Raw genomic sequence first — 27,776 nt, 5'->3', positions numbered from 1 at the left:
CCATGGAAGACCTTTTCCCTGTGATAATACAACATATATTGTGGTCAATTTTTAATGAATTTGTTGGTCAACTGTGTTAAAAAGCCTAAGCCTACATACAATACAGCAATATTAAAATCAAATTGTGATGTAAATGATTAGAAGGGACTTTTCTATCAAGCATTTCAGCACTGTTGTTGTGTCCTCACAAAGATCAGGTTGCTCATCTCAGTCAGTTCTGGTGCAGCATCACAAGCTGCCATGGTAGATGTCTTCGTGGCAGCAGACACAAAGGAATCCTGGAAGGGAACAGCGACGAATGCTGCTGGTGGCGGTGGGGGTGGGGTGTTCCAGCAAGGTTTAAGGGGGAGGGACAAAAGATTACCCCCTCTAGATATTACTCTACTACCATTGCTCAAACGGGCTCAGCATGGGGGAAACATTCAACCCACAAAAAGGGGGTCACATACCTAATAATGACAGCAAAGTAATCCCCACATAGCTAGCTCAAAGCAGACACACGCATTGGCAACATGTACTGTATAGGTCAGCCAGATTTAAATGCAAGCAGTGACTCAGGTGATGGAGAGAGTACGCAGGGGGGAGACTATAGCACAGAAGATGAGGGACAATAATAATCTTGAGCTGTGTTGTTCTTATTAACCTGTCTTACAGCACAAACGTGTGTTGCAAAGCACAAAGCCACAAAATGGCTTTTGTCTCAAGCGTTAACCATTTATAGCCGATACACCGCTCTGAGGCTTTTTGGACAGAGGGTGCGAGGGTTTATGTTTTGGTTGGTTGACCTCTGTGACTAAAACAAATGACACACATTTACAAAAAGAACTATCCTGAGAAATTGGGTTTATGACATAAATGCCACATTTAAATTCAACAAAAAGGCTATACATGACTATACATGCTTGTTGCAGAAAAGATTAGGATGCACAATCCACTTGCCTCAAAATATTGTATTAGTTAATCTTTAACCGCATTTGTCATGTCCCTGTGTTACATAATACAACCTCTGGGACAACATGATACATATTAGTACTGCAGGTTTGCGAGTACAAACGTATCCATTGATATATTTACGACCAAATATGATCCAACATGCCTACTATAATGTGGCATAAGAAGAAAGTCCGCAGAGTGTAGCAGAGCACAGGATCAAAGCAACCCTGTATCTGTCCTGTACACACCACTCAAAGCAAGCTTATCTTCTCAGTGCACGGGTAAAAGCACACGTCGCCACAGGCAGGGGCTAAAAGGGGACAAATGAGGGTTAAGCTGCCTTCAATATTAGTTTTCTTTTTAAATATGACTTCATACATATGTAAGAGGCATGAATCCAGACTTTATTTACAGGTTAGATTACTGGATGTGTGCTGACAGGCAGTCTTGGTGAGCATTGGAGAAAACTGGAGAGACATATAGTGAGTCAGTATTCTTTTCTTTTAAACAGATGGGGAACACCAATCTTAATAAAATATTTTCCAAACAGCAAGCTAAGAGGCAATAGATTACAAATCTGAACATTTGAGTCTAGCATCAGCAGATGCACTAAAACGCACTAAGTACATAATGCATCACCCAGACAGAAGATCAGAACAGTAATGTGATAACATGAAAATAGAGTTATACTAGATATGCCTGACTTGCAAAAGGAATCTTGGAATCCATAGCTAAAGATAGATAACAGCAGTGTCTGGCCTGATGCTACTTTAACAAACATGAATTGGTCAGTGGGCCTGAATCCAAAGTAAAGGATCCTCTTCTGTGTTGTCTAAGCTGGAATGACTTACTCTATGCCAGACATAATGCAATGAACACTCCCACACAGTGCTCCCAGGTGATCAGGAAAACTAGGACAAGACATACTGTACAGAGGGACAAACAGACCGCCCATTTTTTTCCTGCTACCATCCTTACAGCCCTGCCCTGAGCAAATGTAACTGGAGAGCTGGCTGTTTGTATTGGAAACTGGAGCTGCCTTTGCAGTCAGGTGGGAAAACGAGGTAGGGGACTTTAACCTGCATTTGCAACATAAGAGTGTTCGGAAAAACAGAGGGAGGGGCCATAGTGCCAACACACAGACACAAAACATACTTCCTCTGATTTGCATACACACCTAGGTTTTAAAAAGTAAGAAATTAACTAAAAGCTCCCCCACAACTCGCTGAAGGCTGGAAAATGATTGAGCAAAGGCTTTTTTTTCATCTGCACAATCTCCAAATGATTTATGGGCTATTTAAGGCAAATTCAGGAAGTAGCCAGAGTTACATGCAGTATGGCACCATGGAAACTATGGTCCCGCCCCAGAGTTCAGCAGTAAACAGGTTGAGGATGTAGCAGCTATCAGTGGAAATCAGAGATGGAGAAAAAGACAGATGACTTACTTCAAAAATAAAGAGGATAGAGTCCAGCTCCTCCCTTTGAGATTTGTTCCCTGAAACACAAGGGAAGTAGTTCAGTTTTTAAACACAAAACTGGGAGCTAGACTGCATTAGCCTCATCAATAATGTAACAGTAATACAGGCCATTTCGTGAACACTTATTCAAAGGAACTTGTGTTACCATTAGAGCATACTCCCGCTGGGAATTAACCATCTAACCCCTAGGGCTGCTCGATTATGGAAAAAATAATAATCACGATTATTTAACACAATTACTCATTAACCTTTGGATATAATGAATAGTGTCCAGGGTATAATGTTAGTGTATTTTATCTCACAGAAAGAGTCTTTGGATCGAAATAAAATCAGTTTTACTACTGTGAGTCGGTTCAGCTTTACAGATATCACACATAACGTTACACAGCTAATGAACAATTCCAGATACATAACACAATGTGCATCTCACATCACATTTTCACTCACTATGACCACTACTACCGTCATTACTAAACATTGTACCAAAATATAAACAATAATGTCGCCGTCAGTGGGCTCATTTGCTAGCTAACCTAAGGAAAAATCCAGCACATAGACGGTACCTTAGAATAACGTTATGTGAAACCGGGGATTTAACGTCCCTGCTCATTTTACATACAGTTTAACAACAAAACAAAATGCTAAGGGAACATAACTATGTTTTTTCATGTTGGTTTTGAGCGGTATGCACCCCCACTAAGCTGGAAAAAGCTTTAAACAGTAAGTGAATACAACATCTACTACAGCGGGGAGGCAAAGGCAGAGGGACTGCAGGGTTAGCTAACGATAGCTTCTTGTCTCATCTGGGGTCTGTAACTAAATTCTTGAGTAAATTCATCAAAGTCAGTGCCAACAGAGACAGTTAAGAAATGAGACGCCCCCAACTCCGACTAGTTTCCTGCATCTGTGTCACGTGGGCTCCTCCGCTGCCACGCCTCTTTATGAGACTAGCGGCAGGTCCTGAGTATATTGATTCCGATGTGAGAAGTGAACACAGATTTTGAGCGATTCTTTCGTCCCATAGTCACCCAAGTAAATATTGGAGCCATTTTTCACAAGCCACATATCTCCAGAACATTCTGACACTAAAATGGCATTTTTCAGACACATATCAGGAGAAAATTAACTTTGTTTGAGACCAGTTTCTTTCTCAGGAACCAAATTCTCGCGAGATCTGGCAACACGCCAGATCGTTCACGTTTGTGAACGATCTAACAGAACTAATCTCCGTGATGCTAAATATGTCTTTCAGCTGTGTAAATATCTAACGTTAGCAAAAGCAAATATTAATAAATTATACAAATATAACTTTTCATCTATCCATACAGCGTTCACTACACTTTCAAACAAGGCCAGGCCCCTTTAGCAGACAGGAAGTGTTTACCGTTTCATACCATAGACCTTTTTCACAGCAGCCATGTTGACATGTCATAGTAGGAAAAGCACAGGTGTATTCAAAACCATTAATGATGGCTGCATTCCACTTAAGAGAGGCCCTGGTATTGTGCATGCTGACTCACTGGAACAGCTTACTGGGACACTTGATGGAATTGACTTGATCGTTAAGGTTATCAATTTCAGCTATGCTTTTCCTACTATGACAAGTCAAAATGTCTGCCGTGAAAAAGGTCCATTGGCGCTGCTTGAAACGCGCTATCTTAAGTATAGAGGATCTTTAATGCCAATAACGCTATTTTCCAAGCGACTGTAGCGATCATATTTCACACCGTTTACGTGGTAAATCAGCCGCAGAGGCTTTCGTTGCCGTTTGTCATTCTGAAGGATAAACTGCTTTAAACGTGCTGTTGTTTATTCTGTCACTGTTCCAGTTGCACACCCTCAAAGGGGAGAGAGAGTGGATGACTGTTCCCTTGAGTTCAGTGGAACAGACCGCTCTCCAGAGTCGCGTAGTTACGACTTCATGACATTTTTGAAATACTGAAGGAGCAGCGGCAATCTCTCCTTCAGCGGCGGACCGAATGTATATAGCTGAAACACTGCGTGATGTGCAAAATAATCATTTTTCTCGATTGCTGTTTTTGTAATCGTAAGGAGCCAAAATCGTAACCAGGATTAAACATTTGATTAATTGCACAGCCCTACTAACCACCAATAGTTTTGGAGTCAGCTCACCACACAGAGTTGAACAAGATATAACCAGAAATGGCTATAACCAGAAATGGCTTCTCTTATGGACTCTATGCTTATTGCTCTGTAAATATGGGGCAGAGGGAAATAAACCTCCTCCAGTAACACATACCATAGAGAACAGGCAGAGGGTTAATTATTGCACCATCTAGGTTGGTTGGTGGTCAACTACTGAGTGTGCAGTTCACAAAAAAATAATAAAAAAAGGTTTTCACTCACCTTTTTGTTTTAAGTTGCTTTCCAGTGTAATGAAGTTTTCATAGAAGATGAAATAAATCTGAGAACAGTTGCTTTCAAAGAACGCCTTCAGTTCACTCTTGTCAATGATATCTGTGGAAAAAAAAAAAAAGGGAAACGGTTGCCTACATGAATATAGGAGCATTATACCATCTGGATGTGGGCAATAACTTGATATAGATATGTCTTGAAATGAGAATAGATTTTGTCTAGAATTATGGTAACCATAATATTGTGGTAAAGCTTTCATTTGGTGTTGATTTATAGGCTATTATTTGATTTTGTCAGTATTTCTCAGCTGTAATGGGTATATGACACATTAGTTGTGTGTGTTCATGTGTCAAGGTTCGTCACTGAAAGTTGAACAAAACCGCCACTACTCATCTTTTACCAACCTATTTGAGATACCTGAATTCTTCTGAGCAGTTCTGTGAGTGTATTTCTTTAATTTCAAGCTGCTACGTGACTTGCTGTTGCTTTAACTTAAAAAGGGACACTGTTTAACATCACTGTTGCAACTATCCACTTGTTTCCCATTTTGCAGACTACATCTGTTTTACATAAAAGGCAAATTGCTTCACTTCCTTAACCTGCGTAACTTCACTACCCCTCACCTGTTATCATTATGAAACGATAACAGGCTTTTTGGAGGTGTTGAGAAATAACTTTGCCTCCCAAACTGATCATTTCACAATCCCTGAATAAGGGCAGAGATTTCTAAAACATCCCTTTTCTGTTGATGATGTGAAACAGTATAAATGATTCCTCTTAAATTTATACAGGTGAGGTGAAAAAAAGAAGCATGTGCTACTGAATTTATGTTCAACTCTCATATTGGGATTATTCCGCTCTCTGCTGCAGACCTACACGCTGCTCCACATTATGTTGACTAAAGAAGTGTGTTACATTCCTTGGATTTTCTACACTTTGAGCAAAAGCCAAAACATGACTGAATATCCACTCACTCACTCAGTAAATATATGCTGGTGTTCCAGCCTGCAGGACCATTCACATTTTCCTCAAAAAGTTTGACATCATAAATTTAGAATGTAAAGTTTTTCATCTCAGTTTGGACGAGTTTGGGGATTATTTCTTGTGGTTGTGTGGCGTTACTGAAATGGAGAGGGGTGGTCTGGATCCACACACTGAGATTGATGGCCATACAAACTCAAGATGCAACACTTAATGAGGGAAATAGGTGGTACATGTGTACAGTCACAAACAGACTGGCACTAACAAAATCCCAAATTCTCCATGTAATGAACCCCTATTATTTGCCATACTTATACAACTGTGGTAATGAGACAGGCCTGGTCTGAATAATCAAATATAGGCCAGGAGGAGTCTTGGCACAATAACAGCAATTAAGGTTCACCTTCTGCTGTGATTCTGTCTCTACCACATGGCAAACTGGAAGACTTCCAGAAGCAGTCCAGCTTGTGGAGAGTGCTGGAATTATGTTGTGTGTGACAAAAACTCAAGATGACTTATTTTTGCCCTGAGATTAAAGCTAAGATAATGAAGATGCATGACGGGAAGATCAAGTCAAATTAAAAGGTATGATAGTTTTCCACCTTGATGTAGGAAAAACCAGCAAGGCATCATCTGAGGATGTCAAGTGGCTCTTCGACTAGTTAAGAGGCCTAATGCAAAAGTAGGAGCTGGATGTGCATAAAAGCAATCAATATAATCTTATTTGTAATTTTATAATATTAATTGTTTACACATTGCAACACTCACATTTAGCCAAAGAATAATTCTACATTGAAAAATGTAAGAATCAAATCTCTACATTTTTCAATTGCATTTTTCCCCACTGTGTCTTGCACACCAAAGAACACATCCAATGCTTGAGCTCCCTCCCTCAAAGAAGGCAACACTTCATTAAATGCTCCTTGCTCCAGGCATTAAGCTAATCACATCTGCTCAATTCACATTTAAGCACAAACACTGACACACACGAGCGCACACCCTCACACACATTGGGAAACTTCAGGAAAACTTTAATGGTAGGAGTAATGATTGTCCATGCAGCAATTTAGTCTTTAGTCAGCTAGTGAAAAGTGCATACAGCAATTCTCCACTTTGGCATGAGCTGCAAGAGCCAACACCAGAGGCTGTGGATGTAGGCAAAGTCTGATCATCAGTGGTGAAGCAACACCCCTGCTGTGGCTAATATTTTATCTGATGTTTGCTTGCCTGACAAATATGCAAAGCATACACCATTAATAGTATATGGTGTTTTGTTCCAGAAACACTGAATATAACGGTTTCTTCCCATTGTTTCTTTGTATTTATCTCAGAGCTGGCAGCATCAGCTAACCTAGATGACTTGTGTTCAGTATAGGTAGTTGGAATGATAAACTGCTCTGCTGTACCCAAAAAGTGTTAACTGCAAAGATTGACTAGAGCTTACAGTATACCCACACATCACCTTTCAGAGACAAAATAAAAAATACTTGATTGCTAAATGTGGATAACAACATTGCCCAAATGTCACTTTAAGGGTACGAGTAGATTGTTTTTGTTTAGAAAATCCACTGTCAATTTTTCTACACATTAATTCACAGCTGTTGCAAATCTAAACATGATATTAAGTCATGCATGTGACTCTGCAATAAAGTTTATACTTAAACTTTCCTCCATCTTACCAGTGTCCAGATCTCCCTACTCAAAGGCCAACTGAAACACTGGGAGATTTTTTTAAAGTAAATATTAGTCTTTTTTCTCTGGTCACGTAGCACTAATTTCAAAAATGTTTGTGCCATTCTACTGCATAGACAGACAGCCCAGTTTTATGAAAAGAACCTCTTTCCAGCAGTAAAATACTTCTTTAAGTAGGCTGCTGTTGAGATAAAAACAGATTTGAGCCAAATTACAGCTGACTTGCTTAAAAACTTAACCATTCAGCAAAATCTCTCAGACAATAGACAAAAAGTAGATTTGACCTGTGTTCTATAATTAGACCAGTCTCTCTCTCTTTAAGATATGTTCCAAGGAAAACAATGTAACGCCTAATATCAATCAAGATTTTAACATGTCTAATTAGGCAATCAAAAAATACAATTTCTTAATATCAAACAGGTCTGAACAGTGCAAATGGTGTACCTGTGTGCATGAAAGAGATAGAAAAAGAACAGAGGAAGTCTGTATAATAATTATGCAGCGGTTATTTGAATATTTTTGCGTGTCTGAGGAGTTGATGTGCTCTCCAGCCTTCACTCACTGCCCTCCATCTGCTCAAATACCCCTAACCAGTCACTGGAGCATGACGGGAGGAGTGAAAGGCCTCAAGAGAAAAGAAAGATTGCATGCTTTCTGACACTGGGCTAGAATCAGGTGGGAGCTAATCATCTTGGAAAAGGCTGACAAGACACTCTCTCCAGACTGCATTAAGTATGTCAAAGGGTCAAAGGTAAGTATTTATGCATAAGCAATGCCATCGGTTCACCAAATGTTTATAAAACAACATCTTCCCCCTCTCTCCCCCCTTTCCTGTCTATTAAAGGCTAAAATGGCCAAAATATATCTTAAATAAAATAAAAACAGAGCCAAGAGGAGCTGCAGAAGTCTAGGTTTCTCTCAGACCACTGGGATTGCAATATGCTGAAAGATTATTATGGAATTGTTGCCCAAAAATGGCAAAAATATACCGTGTACCACAGCTTTAAAGCCAGTAAGAATTAAATCATTCTACATGACATTATTTGTTCACTGGTTTAAGTCTTACCTTTTGTAAAAGAAGTGTTTGGCTGAAAGGATGAAGTAGTACAATGGTTGTCAGTATTGTGAACTGCAATATCCAGCCTTCGCTTAATGGGCTTCACTGACTTTCAGGTAACAACATGGGCCTGGGAATGCAGGGGATGACATAGTATCCTCTAAGCCCAACAAGACAACAGTGTCCTACAATTAACACCCCTTTGTCTGCAAGACTCTAATGTCAAAGACAGGAAAAGAGTGCTGGACGAGCAGCAGCTGTGGATGGCTGTGATCACACAGGACTATTATGGTGGGAAGAAACCATGCGTCTTAACACTGGTGACTGCAGCTGAATAAGCTGATAGCTTGGCACCCTTGTTTTTGGAACCTCTCTGTTTAAGGAAGCACAGTTAATGCCAACACTCAGTGATGTGATTCACACATAACAGCACTTCTTGTAGAAAAGAGAGTGCTGCAGAACTAATAGAAGGGAAACGAGAATGGATAGAGGGGTGCTAAGAAAACCCAGCCAAGTTCAATAACCAAACAAACCAAAGGTCAATTGTTGCCCCAAATTCTATCCTTGTAATTCTACTTCATATCGACTGAAGCTAAAAACTCAACTATTGCCCATCAGCTGCCTCAATTACAGCAAACCGATTATTCTGCTAGGGGATCATTAAGTCAGCCTTATTGTAAACCAACCAAGAACTATGAACAATGGTCTAGATACTGCTGACAGTGATAACTTAATGATGCAGAGACCTGCAATCTTCTCTAGTGGAATTAAACATATGCCAAACAGTGTGTGATGTTTCCTGTCAGGGAAGGGCAGATGTGCAAACCCCATGTGAGAGGACCAGCTGGAAAATAATAACGTGCAGCCAGAGCTGAGGGCCAAAATGTAATATTTTGAAGGGCAGAAAAACACAGCACATTCACAAAATGTTCTATAGAGGGAGATCATTTCCACAATCTCAGTGCAAAGATTATGCCATTATTTTTTCAACCTCTGGCTGGATAAATTGAATTCTGATATTTCAGATGTCAGATTACATCACTAAAAGTTTCCCTGTGACTTCAGGGGCCAAGGGTGAAAGGGTGGATTACACTGCTGGGTCCCACACAGTATTAGGCTATATAACCCTATGGCATACCTATGGTGTAGTGCTGGGCGATATGATGATATATATTGTCAAAATTATATAAAAATGTCTCTCTCTCTATTTTTTTTTTATATTTTTCAACCAAACTGTATTACGGTAATATTAACATGGACAACGAGTTACATTCTGATCCTTGCAAGTTATGTTTATTTTGCACTAAAGTTCATAATAAAATATACCTTTATATCGCCCAGCCCTATGGTGCATAACAACTTTACATTAGGTAACCAGAGAAAGAAGGATATTATCCATCTGCTGGAAAAAGCAGCATAATTTTAAGCTTCAACTGAATAATTAGATTCTCTTTTAGTTGCTTGCTATTCTAATGAACTGATGTTAAACTGGGTTTGCCTAGCGAGCAATAACAGAGTGCACACAGCAGTGCACACATAGGGCTTGTTAGCCAAGAAGGTGAAGGTCATCTAGTCAGCTAAAGCCTATGGTATATTTACACAATCAAAACCAAACTGGCTACTCCGCCTACAGCTCCCTGTTCAAACTTAATAAGCACACAACACATGCAATAAGTTCTCACATTTAATGTTCAAAGGTTGTGTTAAACCATATTTAACCCTTTGGGCAACTTACAATGTATGCCACTTATACCACCTAAAGCAGAATCATTAATATGCCATGTCATACTCAAAAAGCAGTCTAATCAGGCCTTTGATCAGACTCATTTGCATTAGCTCTGGGCTAGCTTACACTGCAGGTGCTCTATATTCTTGCCAGAAAGGAGATGAGGAGAGAGAAAAGACTGATATGTTTCTTTGGCAGTACGCTCAGATCAGACACAGAGGACTCTTTAAGAGCTCCGGCAGAGGGATGCCTAGAGGGTGTCAATGTAGTAGAAGAGATACGGGGGGTGGTAGCTAATGTGGATGTTGATGTTGATGGATGCACCATAGATGGCGCTTCCCTCCCTAAATGGTTGTCTACAAACAAAGAAAGACCAACTTAAAGAGACTGCACAAGATTGATCAATTCAAAAATTTGAGAGGAGTTTTCCTTTGGAATTTTTCTTTTGGCAATCATCTGGAGATTTGCACGAGGGAGGTACACTGACCAATCCCTCCAGGAATTCGCGATGTTGCGATCGCAACAATTCATGCAAATTCAACCGATCACAGTGAATTCGGTGCGACTCGCAATTTGGGCCAATCACCGCAACTTTACCGCAAATTTGGCCAATAACCGGAGTTTCCCGCAACTTCAGCCAACCACAGCAGTCCCACGTGCCAGACATTGTGTCAGTATGTGATGCTGAGCGCCACTGACCAAGTGGGAATAAACAGGTTGACGTAACACACGTACGTCGCCAAATTAATTTCCTTGTTTCTGATATGAAGACAAGACGTGTTCTCTTAAGTGCTCAGATTATGCTTTTGGGCTTTTTCCCTTTCCTTTATTGTGTTATATAGCTTTTTTGCGCACGTTATAGGTATACAAAGTGAAAAAGCCCAAAGTCCACCCCAAAGGGACTTACCACCTCCAACAGAAAACACTGTTCACAAACTGCTCCAAACAGCTCTATTGTAGTCCAGCCTTTACTTCCGTGACAAACGTGGATCACTTTGTAACACACGTTATAATGCTCGCCTAGCTGCCAGCATGGCACTCCCTCATACTCTGCTTCTGACTGGCTGGTAGTCCTTACCTATGTACTGCGCATGTGCGACTCCCAACAAAGAATTGTGATGCCTCACTCTATAGCTTAAACTGAGAGCTCAACAAACAGGGTGAAAAGAGAAGCTGCAGCAATGTGCAGTACAACAAAAATATAGTGTTTTTTGAAAATTAAACCATGTCAACCTATTCTGATTTTACACACACACACACACGATGCAGGAAAAACCCGAGAAGAGACGTACAGGATGACCTAAATTGAAGACAGCTACGCTCGTTATTGTAAGTGCAATGCTAAGTTATAAAGTCCAATAAGTAAGTTACTTTATCAAACTGTATGAATGTGTCCCAGCCCAGGGTAGGAAATTAACTAACAATGTAAAGCTCAACAAGCCACTGGGATGGATGGATGGATGGATGGATGGATAGATAATTATATATATCATATTATACCAACATTTGCAGCATCCTGAGCCTTTTTGGTAAGGTTACTAGGAAAACTCAGCCCAGAGTAGTTTTATTCTCCCCTAAAAAAGTTTACTTTATATTTTTAAAGAATTACAGTGCCTTGCGAAAGTATTCCGCCCCTTGAACTTTTTCGACCTTTTGCCACATTTCAGGCTTCAAACATAAAGATATAAAACTGTAATTTTTTGTGAAGAATCAACAACAAGTGGGGACACAATCATGAAGTGGGACGAAATTTATTGGATATTTCAAACTTTTTTAACAAACAAAAAACTGAAAAATTGGGCTGCAAAATTATTCAGCCCCCTTAAGTTAATACTTTGTAGCGCCATCTTTTGCTGCGATTACAGCTGTAAGCGTAACTTGGGGTATGTCTCTATCGGTTTTGCACATCGAGACTGACATTTTTGCCCATTCCTCCTTGCAAAACAGCTCGAGCTCAGTGAGGTTGGATGGAGAGCGTTTGTGAACAGCAGTTTTCAGTTCTTTCCACAGATTCGCGTTTGGATTCAGGTCTGGATTTTGACTTGGCCATTCTAACACCTGGATATGTTTATTTGTGAACCATTTAATTGTAGATTTTGCTTTATGTTCTGGATCATTGTCTTGTTGGAAGACAAATCTCCATCCCAGTCTCAGGTCTTTTGCAGACTCCATCAGGTTTTCTTCCAGAATGGTCCTGTATTTGGCTCCATCCATCTTCCCATCAATTTTAACCATCTTCCCTGTCCCTGCTGAAGAAAAGCAGGCCCAAACCATGATGCTGCCACCACCATGTTTGACAGTGGGGATGGTGTGTTCAGGGTGATGAGCTGTGTTGCTTTTACGCCAAACATAACGTTTTGCATTGTTGCCAAAAAGTTCGATTTTGGTTTCATCTGACCAGAGCACCTTCTTCCACATGTTTGGTGTGTCTCCCAGGTGGCTTGTGGCAAACTTTAAACAACACTTTTTATGGATATCTTTAAGAAATGGCTTTCTTCTTGCCACTCTTCCATAAAGGCCAGATTTGTGCAGTATACGACTGATTGTTGTCCTATGGACAGAGTCTCCCACCTCAGCTGTAGATCTCTGCAGTTCATCCAGAGTGATCATGGGCCTCTTGGCTGCATCTCTGATCAGTCTACTCATTGTACGAGCTGAAAGTTTAGAGGGACGGCCGGGCTTCAGATTTGCAGTGGTCCGATACTCCTTCCATTTCAATATTATCGCTTGCACAGTGCTCCTTGGGATGTTTAAAGCTTGGGAAATATTTTTGTATCAAAATCCGGCTTTAAACTTCTCCACAACAGTATCTCGGACCTGCCTGGTGTGTTCCTTGTTCTTCATGATGCTTTCTGCGCTTTAAACGGACCTCTGAGACTATCACAGAGCAGGTGCATTTATACGGAGACTTGATTACACACAGGTGGATTCTATTTATCATCATTAGTCATTTAGGTCAACATTGGATCATTCAGAGATCCTCACTGAACTTCTGGAGAGAGTTTGCGCACTGAAAGTAAAGGGGCTGAATAATTTTGCACGCGCCCAATTTTTTCAGTTTTTTATTTGTTAAAAAGTTTGAAATATCCAATAAATTTCGTTCCACTTCATGATTGTGTCCCACTTGTTGTTGATTCTTCACAAAAAATTACAGTTTTATATCTTTATGTTTGAAGCCTGAAATGTGGCAAAAGGTCAAAAAGTTCAAGGGGGGCCGAATACTTTCGCAAGGCACTGTATACCCAACTTTCTTTTGCAATTTTCACTGTCTCTAGCAACTTCATTGCAACAGAAATACAAAAGACAACAACTTTTATCTCAATTTTTCACAAAAGCTCCCGCAAAAGTCAGGCAATTTGGGCCCCAACAATCTCAAAAAAAGGCTGCGAAATCCTGGAGGGACTGATTGACAGAAGCACTACTTTAACCGGTTCCAAAATTATACTTTTCATCAATTACAGTTTTTAGATTTTAATCTCACTTATTTTCTCTTTGTTCAAATACAATACTAAACGGTATGTTATGGACATTTAAAGGCTATATTGTATTTTATGTGCTTTCTGTTACCACAGAGAAGACAATAAAAAAGAAACAGATCAGCTGCTGACAGCACTTCACCAATTGCTGCGTGAGGAGGTTGATATTTGACTACAGTAAAAGGAGTTTAATCATAAATGGAGCTGAGAAGGAAAAGTCTGTCATATGATGCACTTTACAGAGTTACAACAGGTAGCACACTGTATCAGCCTCATTTGAGGTAGAGCTGTGCAATATGGAGAAAATCAAACATCATGATATTTTTGACCAAATCACACATCAATATCGATTTTGTGGCGATATTGGGGGCTGACAATTGGTGCTTTCACAAAATATTTACACAATGATATCTTTGATAAACACTCATCAGTAATGCAGATATAAAGACAAAGTGGGTAAAGGCAAATAATAGAACAGCTAGAACAGCCTGGTAAGTTTAGAAAATGGCATCAGTTTACTGTAATGCAGCCTTTAAAACAAGGAACAGACAACACTTGTGTCATATTTAGGGATGCAACGATTAGAGATTTTGTTGGTACGATTATAGTCTGAAGAATAATCACAGTTTCACGATTATTATGCATTAATTAATTTCACTACTAATGTATGAAATCACATGAACTTTCATTTTAATGTGTTATTCATTGCTGCCTTTTAAAAACAGAAATAACAGTAACACGATATATATGATCAATCATCAACCTTTTTATTTAAATTAATCTGAAAAGATTAGAGACTAGAGGTGAATCAGTCACACCACAAACAAAAAACAGTGTTGGGCTAGAAACGACCCTGCTAGCTGGTGTGTCTAAAAGTTGGAGGAGCTGCTAGCCAAGATGCACCTGTCATAGGGAGATTTGCCATATGTTGCCAAGGACGAACTGCAATGCACAGATCTCTTTGCAGCCTTATGTAACCCTGTCGAAAATTGGGTTGAAATAATAATCAAAATAAAAGTGATAAACTACTGAATTATTTATGTAGATTGAAGTTAATGTTTATTTCGTCACTACTAGGTGGGATAAGTTTGAAATAAATTACTCTTTTTTTTAACCATTTTTGCATCTGTCGGTTTAACCAGACATTTTACAGTGCATTCTGAGGAAGCAGGAAAACAGAGCTCGGTGGAAATTTCCTCTCCAAGCTAACGTCTTCAGTTGAAAACGTGCACCTTATGACACAAGGTTTTGTAGAGGTTGAAACCTACTTAGAGAGACGCTGTAAAGATTATTGGCATTGTGCAGTTATTAAATAAATGCTGTGAAACAGCAAGAAGTACCGGTTTCATCTCAGAATGCTGCACTTTGTGCTTCGGTAAGCTGGCTATTCAGTGCTATTTTGCTAGTTGTTGTGTGTTGGCAACGAGGTTATTTCAACACAAGAAATTAGTTATCATTCCACTGTAGTTAATGAGTAGAGTCTGTTATTAAGAAAGAAAGGAAACGATCATTTTGGCTAATATGTTAACTTTTTGGTCACTTTTATTAGTGTTGCTGGAAATGGTTGAATTTTACAAGCAGTATTCTATTGAGAAATAGTGAACTAAGAAATGTAATTCACTCTACTTTTAAGGGCCACTACTCTGTTCCCCGTTTGTGGAGCAGGTACTGTTACAGAAAAACATATTTGCTTTTACTGAATAAGTAAAATTAAAGGGTGTGTGTGTTTAATGTTAAATATATGCCTAAATAGGGTGTTAAGCTAAATTGTTGATTGTCTTTTATGTCTATTTACACTGTGTTTATATGTTAACCATATTTTGTTAGAACAAAAATAATTCTAGCATTATTCAAAACATGAGAGTGAACCAGAGAATAATAATGTTTCAGCAGAAGTATTTTCACTTAGCCAGTGACTATTTTGATTTGTTATGATCTGGTAAAATGTTGTACAACAGAAATATGTGAGATATGTAAGAGAAGTATAAGGTGAAACAGAACAGAGACTATGAGCCTGTTTGTAACTGCAGGTCAGGTCTTTTGTGACTACTGAGATTCAACGAGGAAAACCACTGACCCAGTAGATGGCGAGCCACCCTGTGCAACTTCCAGGAAATCGGATCTCCGTCGCTATTGAAACTGCTGGATGAAATATCTAGCATGTGGTAGGAGTGTGCCAGTTCCCCAGATTGGTACCCGCAGCAGATATACATAGACAATATCGCACTTTGACTCATAACTTTTGACTGATTTAACTTCCGTTAGACAGGAACTCAGAAAACACTACTTATCAGACATTGACCTGGATAGACATTTTGGAGAACTCCATACAAGAACAATTTTATTTAGTTTAAAGGGCCTGTTTATTGTTTTCCACATCGTAAATGTAATGTAGCTTTCTTTGCAATTCATCTACTAAAGTTGCAGTTAAAGTACACCTCTTTTGTGTTATTATGGTTATTGCACTCTAACTCAGCTCCCCGAACCTAGAGCGAGGTGTTCTTACCAAGAGTGGGTTACACTTATGTCCCATATTATATGGGATGAAGAGGAGTAAGTAACGTTAAGTGGTAGCGTCAGTGACATGATTCAGCTGTTGCAGAGTTTTGACTCGCACCAACGTAACGTTATCGTCAGCTCACCTCACTGTAAATGAAAACTTCGGCTTATGACTCGTTCGATGTTAACGGTTACGTCACCGTTAACATTAAACAGGCTAACATTAGCTAACTGGTCAAGTTACCAATCTAATAAACACTTAACAACAATGTTAACAAACAATAAAGTTGCTAGCAAGCTTACCAACTTGGGTTGAATTCCCAGTTGCAGCTGCAGCTGTCCTGAGGTCAGGGGCTGGCTTTGCGCTGTGTTTTACTGCTGTTTGCTAACTTTATGTAACCAAACATTGCAGGAGTAAGTTATCCCACCACGGGACGCCGTTGTAGGCTACATCACTCTGACAGTCAATACTCGCGGTGACAGGCGTCTGTCGATTACATGTGTGTAGCGCATGTGCGCACACTAGCATGTATGTTGTCAAGGAGGTTTAATAAGAACTGCACACACTGCTACACATAACGTGCAGTCAGTTAACACTGTGTAGTGGAGCTTTGACGATAATTAACTGTGACATTTTAAAGCGTGGTTAATAGTGAAACCGGTTAATTGCTATATCCCTAGTCATATTGCAATAAATAAAAATTTAAGACGATATCTAGCCTCATATATCGATATAGTGCCCAGCACTAATTTTAAGCCTTGAGAACACACTACTGCTTCTAACACTGTTAAATGTGCTCCAAGCTGTGCCAGTCTGGAGATGTCAATCATAATTCAGCAGTCACTGGGCCAAACTGACATTTCTTATCAGGGGGTCGATTGGAGCCAATTCACTTCATTTTCACTTCATCAGTAATGACAAGAGACTCATATTCCATGGATTGGTTTAGCTTATAAAGCTTTCAGTTTGCAGCATAGCACAATTGTGGACTCTGACTAACTGCCATGTACGCCTGTAGTGGGCTTGCCCCTTTCGAAGTTGCCATAGCTCTGAGTTGACAAAGACACAGCACGGGTTACAATTCATAAGGTATGCCAGTCTGTAATAACTAAACCTCATTTAAAATTTCAACAGGTGTAATGGCTCTGAAGAAGTAATAGGAAGCTCAGGGTGAATGCTCATATTGTTTATCATTCAGGGTTTAGCACAAACTGCACCTGCATTAAAACAAATCCAAGAAATGGAATTATTATGAAAAGGGCCTTTCCTGCAATGACAACACTTATGGTGCATATAATTTCATTATGACGCCACTGTGCCAAACACTCCATGAATGCCTCCCAACTTGCAGTCTGTCTAGCTGTGTAACAGATTGGGGACTATGGGTCTACACAGAGCACAGTGTGAAAGAGTCATGGTAGAACTGGCAAAGCCTGACCTTATCCCAGTCTGAGCTCACACAGAAGAGAGTGGTTTATCTCCGCAGCTTAGGACTGAAGAGCTGCTAAACTTGCAACTTTCACTCTTCTTAAAAGGTACTGTACAACTAAAATCCTTATCTTTATCAACACAGGGGTTACATTTTGTTTCCCTGTGGTCAAATGAGTCCTTCTGGGCATTACTTTTCCTTAAACAAAGGACAGTAAAAATCCCAAATTAAAAGATGGAAACTAAACAATCTGGTTTCAACCTACAAATTACTATGTTTAATTCTAAAATGAATAGTTATACTTTAGTTTAATGTTGTGCTTCTTGTCTGTTCATTTATAATTCTAAAATGCAAACTTTAAAAGAAAGGGAGGCATGAAGCATGCTATTAGAGACAGAAGATAAAACACCAACCCTTATTAATGTATTAATTCATATTTTTCAGGAAAACAAAATAACTGACATTATTCACTCTCCATTCCACTCTGGAGAAAACAGTTAAAACATGGAAGTCCATATTTTTATCCACTTAATTATTAAAACTAAATGTGATAGCAACACTTTTTTCATGTTTTTCAACTTTAGCTGATCCCTCACTTTTTCTACATGCCAAATGTAATCATTTAGGGGTTCACAGAAGGGAATACATAAAGACAAAGGTGCTACATGAAAAAACAAGTGTAGATATCTTTTACATCACCCAGTATTTTTACTAAACCTAAAAATTGCTCTCTAACGACTCTCTGTAGCAATCTGTAAGCCAAAGCTAAGTGTTTATTTTCTTTTGGCTTTAAACCTGGAAATCCATAGCAGATTACAGCAGGAGCTTGGAAATTCAGAAAGGCAACATAACATATAAATCCACTTTGAGATCAAACCTTGATAACAAGTAGTGTCACATTAAACTGCAGGTCTTGGGCTAGGTCTGGCTATTATAAAAGCAGGACAGGTACAACAGTTGAACTAGACAAACTGGTTTTTTTCATCATATCTGTCAAAAGTGCGTTTCAAGGAAGCTCTGCAACACATAACCGTAATACCACAGACTGAAAACAGAAACCTTTCTGTACAGTATAGAAAAATAAAAATAAAAAATGAAGAAAGACACAAGACAGTGAAATAGAGACATTGAAATAGATTCAAGTAGCCTATTTCATGCAAGCGCCAGACCATTACAGAAACCAATGACATCCCTGCAAATAACTAACAAGACCCGTGATTTGACAAATAGCCAATATTTGATGTGAACACACTGCAGCATCAACACACCATTAAGATCTCACCAGACACTATGAGGTGTGGTGAGCCAGCACCAGTAATAAATAATGTGCAATAGCTAACTGCTCTGTTTTATCATAGCATAGTTTGCAATTCTAATGGCCCAGGGAGTGCAGCACAGGACTTATTTATACCGCCAACTGCTTATCTTGACATTGGCACCGGTGGAGAGGAAGACTCACATATGCTACCTAAAATGCAAGAATAACAAAGGAGAGGAGAGTAATTAAAATGTATAAATAATAAGAGTCAATGTGTACCTTTTATTTTTAACATTAACAGGTCTATTAATCTGATTTAAAAATCTAAAGTGGAAAACATGGCCAAAATGCAGATTTACATTACACAAACTTCCAAACTCGGTTAAATTCTACTCTCTCTGACCAAAAAAACGGTTATCAATTACCCCTAGTGACTATATCTTAGCACTCTTAACTACAGCTGCTTCACAATGCTAGTCTCAGCACGCACCTGCTTTAGAGGTGCCTGGCTCCTTAAGCTAGCCTCTGTTCCGCTATCTGTATCACCATTACTTTTCGCATAGAGGGTTTTTTCATTGATCTCTATAAAAAGCTGAACCTGAGTTAATTTGACAAACAACATATTTCAAGCATTTGCATACCGGGTAAAAGCCTCATGAGCTGTAGTTGTGGATGCTGACAAAATAAACACATGTTGTTTTGTGTTTTATCTCTGTTAAAATGATGAGGTCATCATATTTTACTATCCAACGTCTCCTGTAAGGCTGGGTATGACAGAGGACAGAACTTAGGCTCTGTATTTAGCAGCACTGTCTCGAATTTGGTCAGGGAAAGTAAATCACACTGCAACATTTACTAAATTCATCTGAATTTTCTGTAGTTCTATCTAGCTAATCCAAGTTAAAATCGTGCAACATTACATTCCCCCATAATTTAAATGTTTACCAGCTGATTCTGTGGCTCATTTCTTCTTTTAAATCTTCTTCTTAAGGAGCTCTGCTAAATGCCCAGACCATAATAACAGAAGCCGTTATCGTAATAGGCAACACCACCAGACAGAGACCTGTTAATGGCCGTCTAGTGTCGCCTAACAGCAACAGCAGACAATCGTGTCTTCAAAGCTTTCAACAGTGTTACTAACAAATAATAATGTTTTTTCCCCCTCAACTTATGCAAGAAAGCCTCATACTGCTTCAAATGATGTGCGTTTGTCATATAATCAGGGTTGTCTTATATTTTGGCCAATGATGTAATTGAAATCAATTTGTACAGATTTATTTTCACTTTGACATAAGAGTATATTGTATTTGTGCTTATCAGTGCAAAAAGCTTCATTAATCCACTACAATGTATAGGCCGTGTATGTATTTTTATAATGAAACTTTAAACTAGTTTCACTTTAGTGTGCGATAGCCTGTAAGGATATAAGAGAAAAAGCCTCAAGACCCTTAATAGTTAATAAAAGTAAGTTAACAAAACATTTGTTATTGCTTACTCTGGTCGTTATACCACTTAGTTTTTTTTCCCCTAAGTGTCGACATCATGCCTTCATAGTGTGGGATAAAAGATGATAAGAGGCTGACATTATTCACAAGTCTAACCTGAGTGTTTTACAAAATGGGAAGTATCAGAAGTCGAGTGATCGCGGCCTTTACTTCAGCCCCACAGAGGAGCTTGTTGAGAGCCTTTCCAGTGTTGTGCAACCTGTGCTCATTGTTTCCTGTGGTGCTTCACCTTGTGATTTCATCTTAGCGCTTTCAGTTAACCCTGACCTCAGCAACACTTAGCGCACGCACATGGAGAAAAATAAGGTGTAATGAAATACACTTTATTTAATTTCTTCTCAAGATGAGTGCAGGGTTTCCTTTAAAAACATTACCTTTGGCTACAAACTCACACACAGACACTCAAACACACCCGACCGTTATCACTAACAACACACATTCACTGTTGTTCGCATGCAGTTCACCACCATGTTTAAGCTTAGATTGATTACAGCAGTTAAAGAGAACAAAAGGAAACAAACAAAACCTCCTTAGGATATAGCTTGTACAATTCAGTTTATTGGGTAATGTAGTTACTTGTGCTTCAACCATAGGGCCCATGTTCAAGCCATCACGATAGCAAAGCATACAGAATGACTACTAGCTCCAGCAGCACTGACTGGTCTACAGCTGTCCTGGCACAAACATCTTCTTCTGGAATCAATGGATATTCAATACAATCAAATTAGTGAGATATTTTATTTTAGCATTTTGACCATCTACTTCTAGCTTATTTTTGGAGGAATTGGGGCAGTTGCATAGAACAACAAATGCAGAATGAGTTGAGACTGAGCTTGAAAATGACTTAAAAACACAAAACAGTCGTTTGTGCCTCAGTTGAGAGAAGCAGTGCATGATCAGGTGGTTTGCTGGCCTCCTGTAATTAACAACCTCAGCCAAATCCAGCCAGGCATGACCAGCAAATTAACATGCAGCAGCTTTCACACTCTATCCCACAGATCTGCTCAGTGAGCAGAAAACCAATACAGGGCCACTCTGAAAATAGCCCAGACCACAGATTGTCCTTTCAACTCCAATACCACTGATACTACGACTAGTTTCAACAAGCTGGTTATAGCAGATTTCTGTTCCTGGTACTACAAAGTCACAGAGACAATGAGACATAACTTACAACATATTTCACTATTTTAGCTTTTTTGTATAGCTTAAAGTGATGGTTCGGAGTAATTTCACCCTAGGGTCCTTTGCACCATGACCTCGAGCCAAACACCCCCCCAGAAGCTTTTTTCACCTGGGTCAAACATTGGGAGAGTTAGCGTAGAGTATCGTTATCAGCTGAATAGCTTAGCGCAAGGGCTAATGGAGCCGAAATGTCTCTTAACATTACCCCACTAATAATGCCAGAAATTATACCAAACTTCTACACTAGTATAAATAGGTTATGCACTCATAAAACAATGGATTGTAAAGTTTGTAAGTACACCAGAAGTGTATGTAAATAACACTTGCCTGCTGGCTTCTGCTCTCTGCTGCTGTTACTACCGGGCAGTAAGAGTGCTTAGGGCCGTCTACAAATTACAACACCGAAAAGAGATGCAACAAAAATATTTATTAATTTAATGATTAAATAAGGTAATGTCTCCAAACTTACCTCAATTATAACTTGTCTCCTGCTAGTTATTCTACAGCACTTACTTTAAAAAATAAGTTAAATTAATAAATATTTTTGTTGCATCTCTTTTCGGTGTTGTAATTTGTAGACGGCCCTAAGCACTCGTCTTACAGCAGCAACAACAGCAGCAGAGAGCAGAAGCCAGCAGGCAAGTGTTATTTACATAAACTTCTGGTGTACTTACAAACTTTACAATCCATCGTTTTATGAGTGCATAACCTATTTGTACTACTGTAGACGTTTGGTATCATTTCGGGCATTATTAGTGGGGTAATGTTAAGAGACACTTCGGATCCATTAGCCCCTGCGCTAAGCTATTCAGCTGATAACGCTACTCTACGCTAACTCTCCCAATGTTCGACCCAGGTGAAAAAAGCTTCGGGGGTGTCGTCAAGGTCATGGTGCAAAGGACCCTAGGGTGAAATTACTCCGAACCATCACTTTAACGGACTATGAAGTTGAAGGGGGTCTACGACAAGGTCAACTAATTAACTAGTTAACTACTAAATATTGGTGTGACACTTGAACTTTGAATTTCAGAGCCCCCTAGAAATTTTGGCTGACATATAAAGCAAATTCTTTTCCATCACATGTTATGACAGTTTTGTTTAACGTTACTTAAATACACCACAGCTGTTGACATTTTACCATCAGCATATGAGGGAATTAATCCTGACAGCCTTACTTTTCATCTGAGGTGAAATGCTTATCTTACAAATTTAATGAATAGTATGATTTCCAAAAATACTGCTGTCAGCAATTAAATGAGGCCAGCTATATTCCCTCAAGTCCCTGTCCTGTCCTCCACAGCAGCACATCTCTCATCACTGCTTCCTGTCCACACAGGAAGCAGCAGCACCAGGAGGAAGTCCTTCCTTAGCTGAAAGCACGGTGAAATCAGGGAGGCTGGGGGGACATCAACATGTTGGCCCTTCTATCAGCTGCTGGACAAACAGACCAACCTTATCTTTAACTGCACATGAGGGAAAGAAAAACACAAAGGGCACGCAGCCTCCACTTTGGTTGTACTAGTCTTGACATTGAATGTGTGATATGATAGCAAAAAAGATCTAACCATGTTAACTTCCAACAGTTTTTTGCTCAAGCTTCTGGAACCTATTTAGCTGATAATGGCTTTCACAGTTGTGACGCTGTGCAAGAAATCAATAAAACAGCAAACATACCACTGTGTCTGATGCATGCTTGTCTGATGCAAGCATGCATCAGACACTTTCCACTGACTTCTACTGCAGACATACAATCACTGGGAAATTGTGTCCGAAAGTGCCTAATTTTCCATCATCTGGGCGATATTAATGTGGTTCACAGTTCTCATGTCTTGATGAATTCAAGTTAAATGTGATCAAAATCAGTCGCAGCAAGAGGTCTTAAAGGTTCAGGAATCAAGTTATATTACTTTTTTTTTTAAATACTGTAAACAATGTTATTTTGCCAAATATCAAAAGATAGATAAAGCTGTAATAATTATCAGAATATCAACTTCACCTATACTACTTTATTGTGTAATGGCGAGTTGATTAGATTACATATTAAACTGCAATACTTAGAGACCTTCATCCTTACCAGAGACAAACTCTACGGTACAGAGCAATACCTGAGCATAAGTGACCTACTTTGACTGAAATTCTGTAGAGGAAGAACATCATACAGTAGGTTGCACTTATAATGAATCCAATGCAGTTTTCCTCCATAGCTCACAATTCCCTCCTGACAGCTTTCTTCCTCTCCACTCTTTCCTAAAGTATTCACTGACCCCGTTTTATGTGCAGTCCCCAGTACTATGAAGGTCGTCTTGGTTGTAACAGAATGAGTACTCAGGTGATATGCAATGAAAAACGTATATCTGCATACCTGCCATACACCTGAAGTTACACTATATTAAAAAATAAAAATAAAAAACTTGCTGTATTGTTTAAATGTGTTTTTGAGACACGCAGACTTAGCAAAACAGAATGGACATAAACTTGCATGTCATTTGCCTTCAACTTAAGCTACATGTTTTGCAAAGTGGATTTGGACTCTTTAGCCATCGTGATTGTTGATCAATGAATAAAACCATAAGAGTGGATTGGAAATAGATTCCATTATATGTAATACAAAACTCTGATGTGCAGCACAAGTCAAGCTTCTACAGTACAGAGCAATCTCATGTATTTTCGATTATCATAAGTGAAGGAAGACAGGGCTGGAACAACAGCCACACAACAGATTTATGACAGTCATAAATACTGCACTTCCTTGTCTACTGAACGAAACAAAAGGACTTCACCAGTTTACTTTCTTAAGGTTTACATTTTTCATAATTTTCAAATGAAATATCTCTAGGAGGATAGAGTAACTTGTTAGTAGCTCACAATGCAACCAGCTAGAGGAAAGCTTTATTCTCACTTCAGCCTATTAAGTATTACAACTGTGGTTTATGTTTGTGATGTGTCGAGACAGAGAGTTGCAATTACTAGGTTTTTAAAAACAGCCAGGATGACACAGGTCTAAAAGACAACAAAGGTTGTGGTAATGTTAGGCAACTGCTTCTTTACGACTGATGCCCTGACAAGGCAGCATCGGTTAGCATTGGCTGGCTAGTTAGCCGCAAGGGGAGCTAGCTCATTTTAGCTAGCATCCATGCCTTTTCACAGTGCGACTTGTCTGATATTAGTACGTAAAAAAAAATCAATAAAAACGTGTGGTGGGTGGCAAACACTTCAAATTGCAAAGGTGGTTTGTAGAGGGATTTTTTAGTACCTGTCAGCTAGCTTGCATTTGTCAGGGCAGTGACAGTCAGCCAGCTAACCTGACGCCTTGTCTGACGTTAGCTGTCGGCTGGTGCCAGCTAGCTAGCTCGGCTAGCTAAGCCTCGGCGATGCAGCATCAAAAGCCCGGTGACATTTAACTCACCTAACAGTGACCGGAGGTGTTTGAGCCGTGTCAGTACATCCTTCTTTGGGTCCAGAACTTTCTGTGTAGATTTCTTGACGTCTCCATGCCCCCTTCGAGTGAACATTCCGCTGTAAAATGCAACCGTGGAAGCTGAAATCACCTGTGTTTCACCATACACCAAGCCTCCAGTGTAACTGTCACTTTCCTCACCACCACTCTATGTCTGCTCGGTAAACATTCGTCTGCCGGCCACTAGTGTCCTGTTTTTTTTTTGTGGGTGTGCAAACACGGAAGCTCAGCCTGACAGAGAGGAGTGGTCACATTATATGAATACGCCTCCTTGTTTATAACCGTTTCCCCTTGCACTTCCAGTTGGTTTTAATCAATTTTCATTGCACATTGCAATTTTCTGTTTTCATGCATTTCATGCATAATGAATCATTTCAACTTTCAGTTTACTTTACTTAGGCCTATATATTTTTTAGTTTAAGGCCAAGCTATGCATCGTGACAACAGGGGGTTTGTCTCGTTCAAGTCCCACACTCTTGCATCTTGAAACAAGAGAGAAAGACAAGCTTACTTTCTTGCAGTAAACTTTAGGTTAAAGACTAGCACTTATCTTCAGGGACTTATCGATTTCACTTTAGCTCCTACAGTGGAGGTTTTATAAATGGAGGCTGGGGTCTGGTTGTTGCAATCATAGACAGTATATGGTTGCAATAGCTCCCAAACGCCCTCTGGTGTTTAAAATAGTTAAACACAATTCACTGGGAACAACAATATATAAATGCATGGAAAGGAGGAGAAAGAGACTTGCAAAGGTGGATCTCTTTAATGGAAATAGCCAACATGTTTTAGATTAGATTGTTTGTATGTTTGGGATAACTCTGCAACTAAAGAGTATATTCTTAATGCCTATTTAATCTGCAATTATCTTCTTGATTATTTTTTGATATAGCCTAAAATATCAGGAAAAAATGTGAAAATGCCCATCTGAATTTCCCAAAGCCCAAGTTGTTATATCCAAACTTGTTTTGTCTGACCAACAGTCAAAAAAATAAAATAAATAATAACCGGTGACTTTGGGGCATTTTTTGTGCTTAAAATGGCTTAACGATTTATCATTATTAAAGTAATTACATTATAGCAGTAGTCAATTATTAATTTTCATTCAAATTCACTTATTGATTAATTAACTATTAACAATCTAGACTTTTTCACCTTCCCCAAGGGCTTCAAGAAAAGGTAAATTATAATGCATGTTTTAACACACTTCAAGAGTAGAACAGTGTTTTGTATTTAAATGTATGCACTGCAGCAAGGACGCATTTAGCATAGGCTACATGTCTGATATTGAAAAGAAACTGGATAACCACAGTGTAGTGGCTTCAATGTCATTAATACATTATCATTACAAATAAAAATTTGTGCAATTTTATTCGTAGACTAGACAGTTTTCCCTGCAGGCATATGGACTTGTCATAACATGATAAGCACAGGTGTATTTAATAACATTAACTATAGCTACATTCCATTTGAGGGTTTTAGTTCCAGGGCTCTGGTATTGTGCATGTAGGTACATGTTGGCTCTAAATGAGACAGTCATCGTAAATGTTATTGATTACACTTGTGCTTTTCCTGCTATTAGAAGTGTAAATAGGGCAAATGTGTCTGCTGTAAAAAAGGTCTATTAAGGTGTAGGTGTTTTTTTTTCTGAAACAAGTTAATGCACATCAATGCATATGCCTTCACTGTATCTTACTGTATTTAACTCCAACTCAGAATTTTTTTTTAGGTCACTTTATAGACAAAGCCTGTATTAAAAATACTGTGTGTCTCTCTACTAATATCCATAGCTAACCAAGTGTTACAATGCAGTTATGAATGAACCAAGGAACCTACTGTAAGTTCCAGATGAAAGACACCTGTATTTTTTTTATATTCACGCTATGGTGAAACTTACAAAGAGAAAAACGGTAGAACAGCTTCACTGCTCATTCAAGTCGCTGCCACTTGACACTTTTTGAAGAATTAATATCAGAATACAAGGGATTTTTCTTAAATAGCAGAGCTCTCCTGCAGTTAAAGTAAACTCATGGTTATGCTAAATTGAACAGAGTTCAGTGTGCTCTTTAATGGATTTTCAAAATAATTTGTTCTACATGGTTGTGCAGACAGCAAATTCCATCTTGGAAATGAAAAAAAAAGTGTTTATGTTCTGAGATGAATCTTAAGTTTGAAGAAAATTGGATGAATCCGTTAATCAACTCCAACAAACTGACATTCCGTGCAATCTCACACTTCTGCTTGTCTGAATCTATCTGTCTTATTTTGAAGGCAATTAATTTTGAGGCTAAGCTGGGGAAATTATTTTATTTACACATTTTAAACACATCTCACTAAAGACAGAACTTAGACTGTAGAGCTCAACTTGGTGACTGAGAAAACTTTTCAGATTTATGATTAGTCTATTAATAAAATAAGAAATAAACATATAATCATGACTGTGCCACTGTCCCCACTATCAAATACCATGTTATGCAATACTGCAGTTTTTGTTCAGGCTGTGTATTGTAAGATATATTATAATATAAAAGAATAGATATATTTTTTGAATTTATTGTACTCACAAAAAATTGAAGTGAGACTCGCTGTGAGATTCGGGGATGCCTGAATTTACCAGGAGATGGCGCCTAAACCACTGGGGATTTAAGGCAAATACACATAACAACACAAAAGTATCGTAAATTAGTAGGTTTTGTTTGAATAACTAAACTCTGAAAGTAAAAATAAAA

The 27,776-nt window shown here is 38.9% G+C and overlaps 1 protein-coding gene across 12 annotated transcripts in view; it reads right to left on the bottom strand.

Moving 5' to 3' along the window:
- Positions 1-25,284, bottom strand: part of ralgapa2 (Ral GTPase activating protein catalytic subunit alpha 2) — a 118,216-nt gene extending 92,932 nt beyond the window's left edge. For 10 of the 12 annotated variants that reach the window (XM_039785620.1, XM_039785612.1, XM_039785613.1 and 7 more), the window contains exons 1-3: positions 25,000-25,283; positions 4,779-4,889; positions 2,379-2,428 (exon numbers count right to left, since the gene is read on the bottom strand). In XM_039785620.1, the coding sequence (XP_039641554.1) occupies positions 2,379-2,428; positions 4,779-4,889; positions 25,000-25,105 (267 nt within the window). In that variant the 5' untranslated portion in view covers positions 25,106-25,283. Of the gene's footprint in view, positions 1-2,378; positions 2,429-4,778; positions 4,890-24,999 lie in introns of all 12 variants that reach the window. The other 2 variants (XR_005637306.1, XM_039785615.1) reach the window with 1 other exon arrangement.
- Between the last annotated feature and the right edge of the window lie 2,492 nt (positions 25,285-27,776).

The sequence above is a fragment of the Perca fluviatilis genome, chromosome 20 (genome assembly GCF_010015445.1).
Source record: "Perca fluviatilis chromosome 20, GENO_Pfluv_1.0, whole genome shotgun sequence".
NCBI classification, from domain to species: Eukaryota; Metazoa; Chordata; class Actinopteri; order Perciformes; family Percidae; genus Perca; species Perca fluviatilis.
Note: the sequence above shows the minus strand (reverse complement) of the source record. Positions and strands in the feature narration are given on the sequence as shown.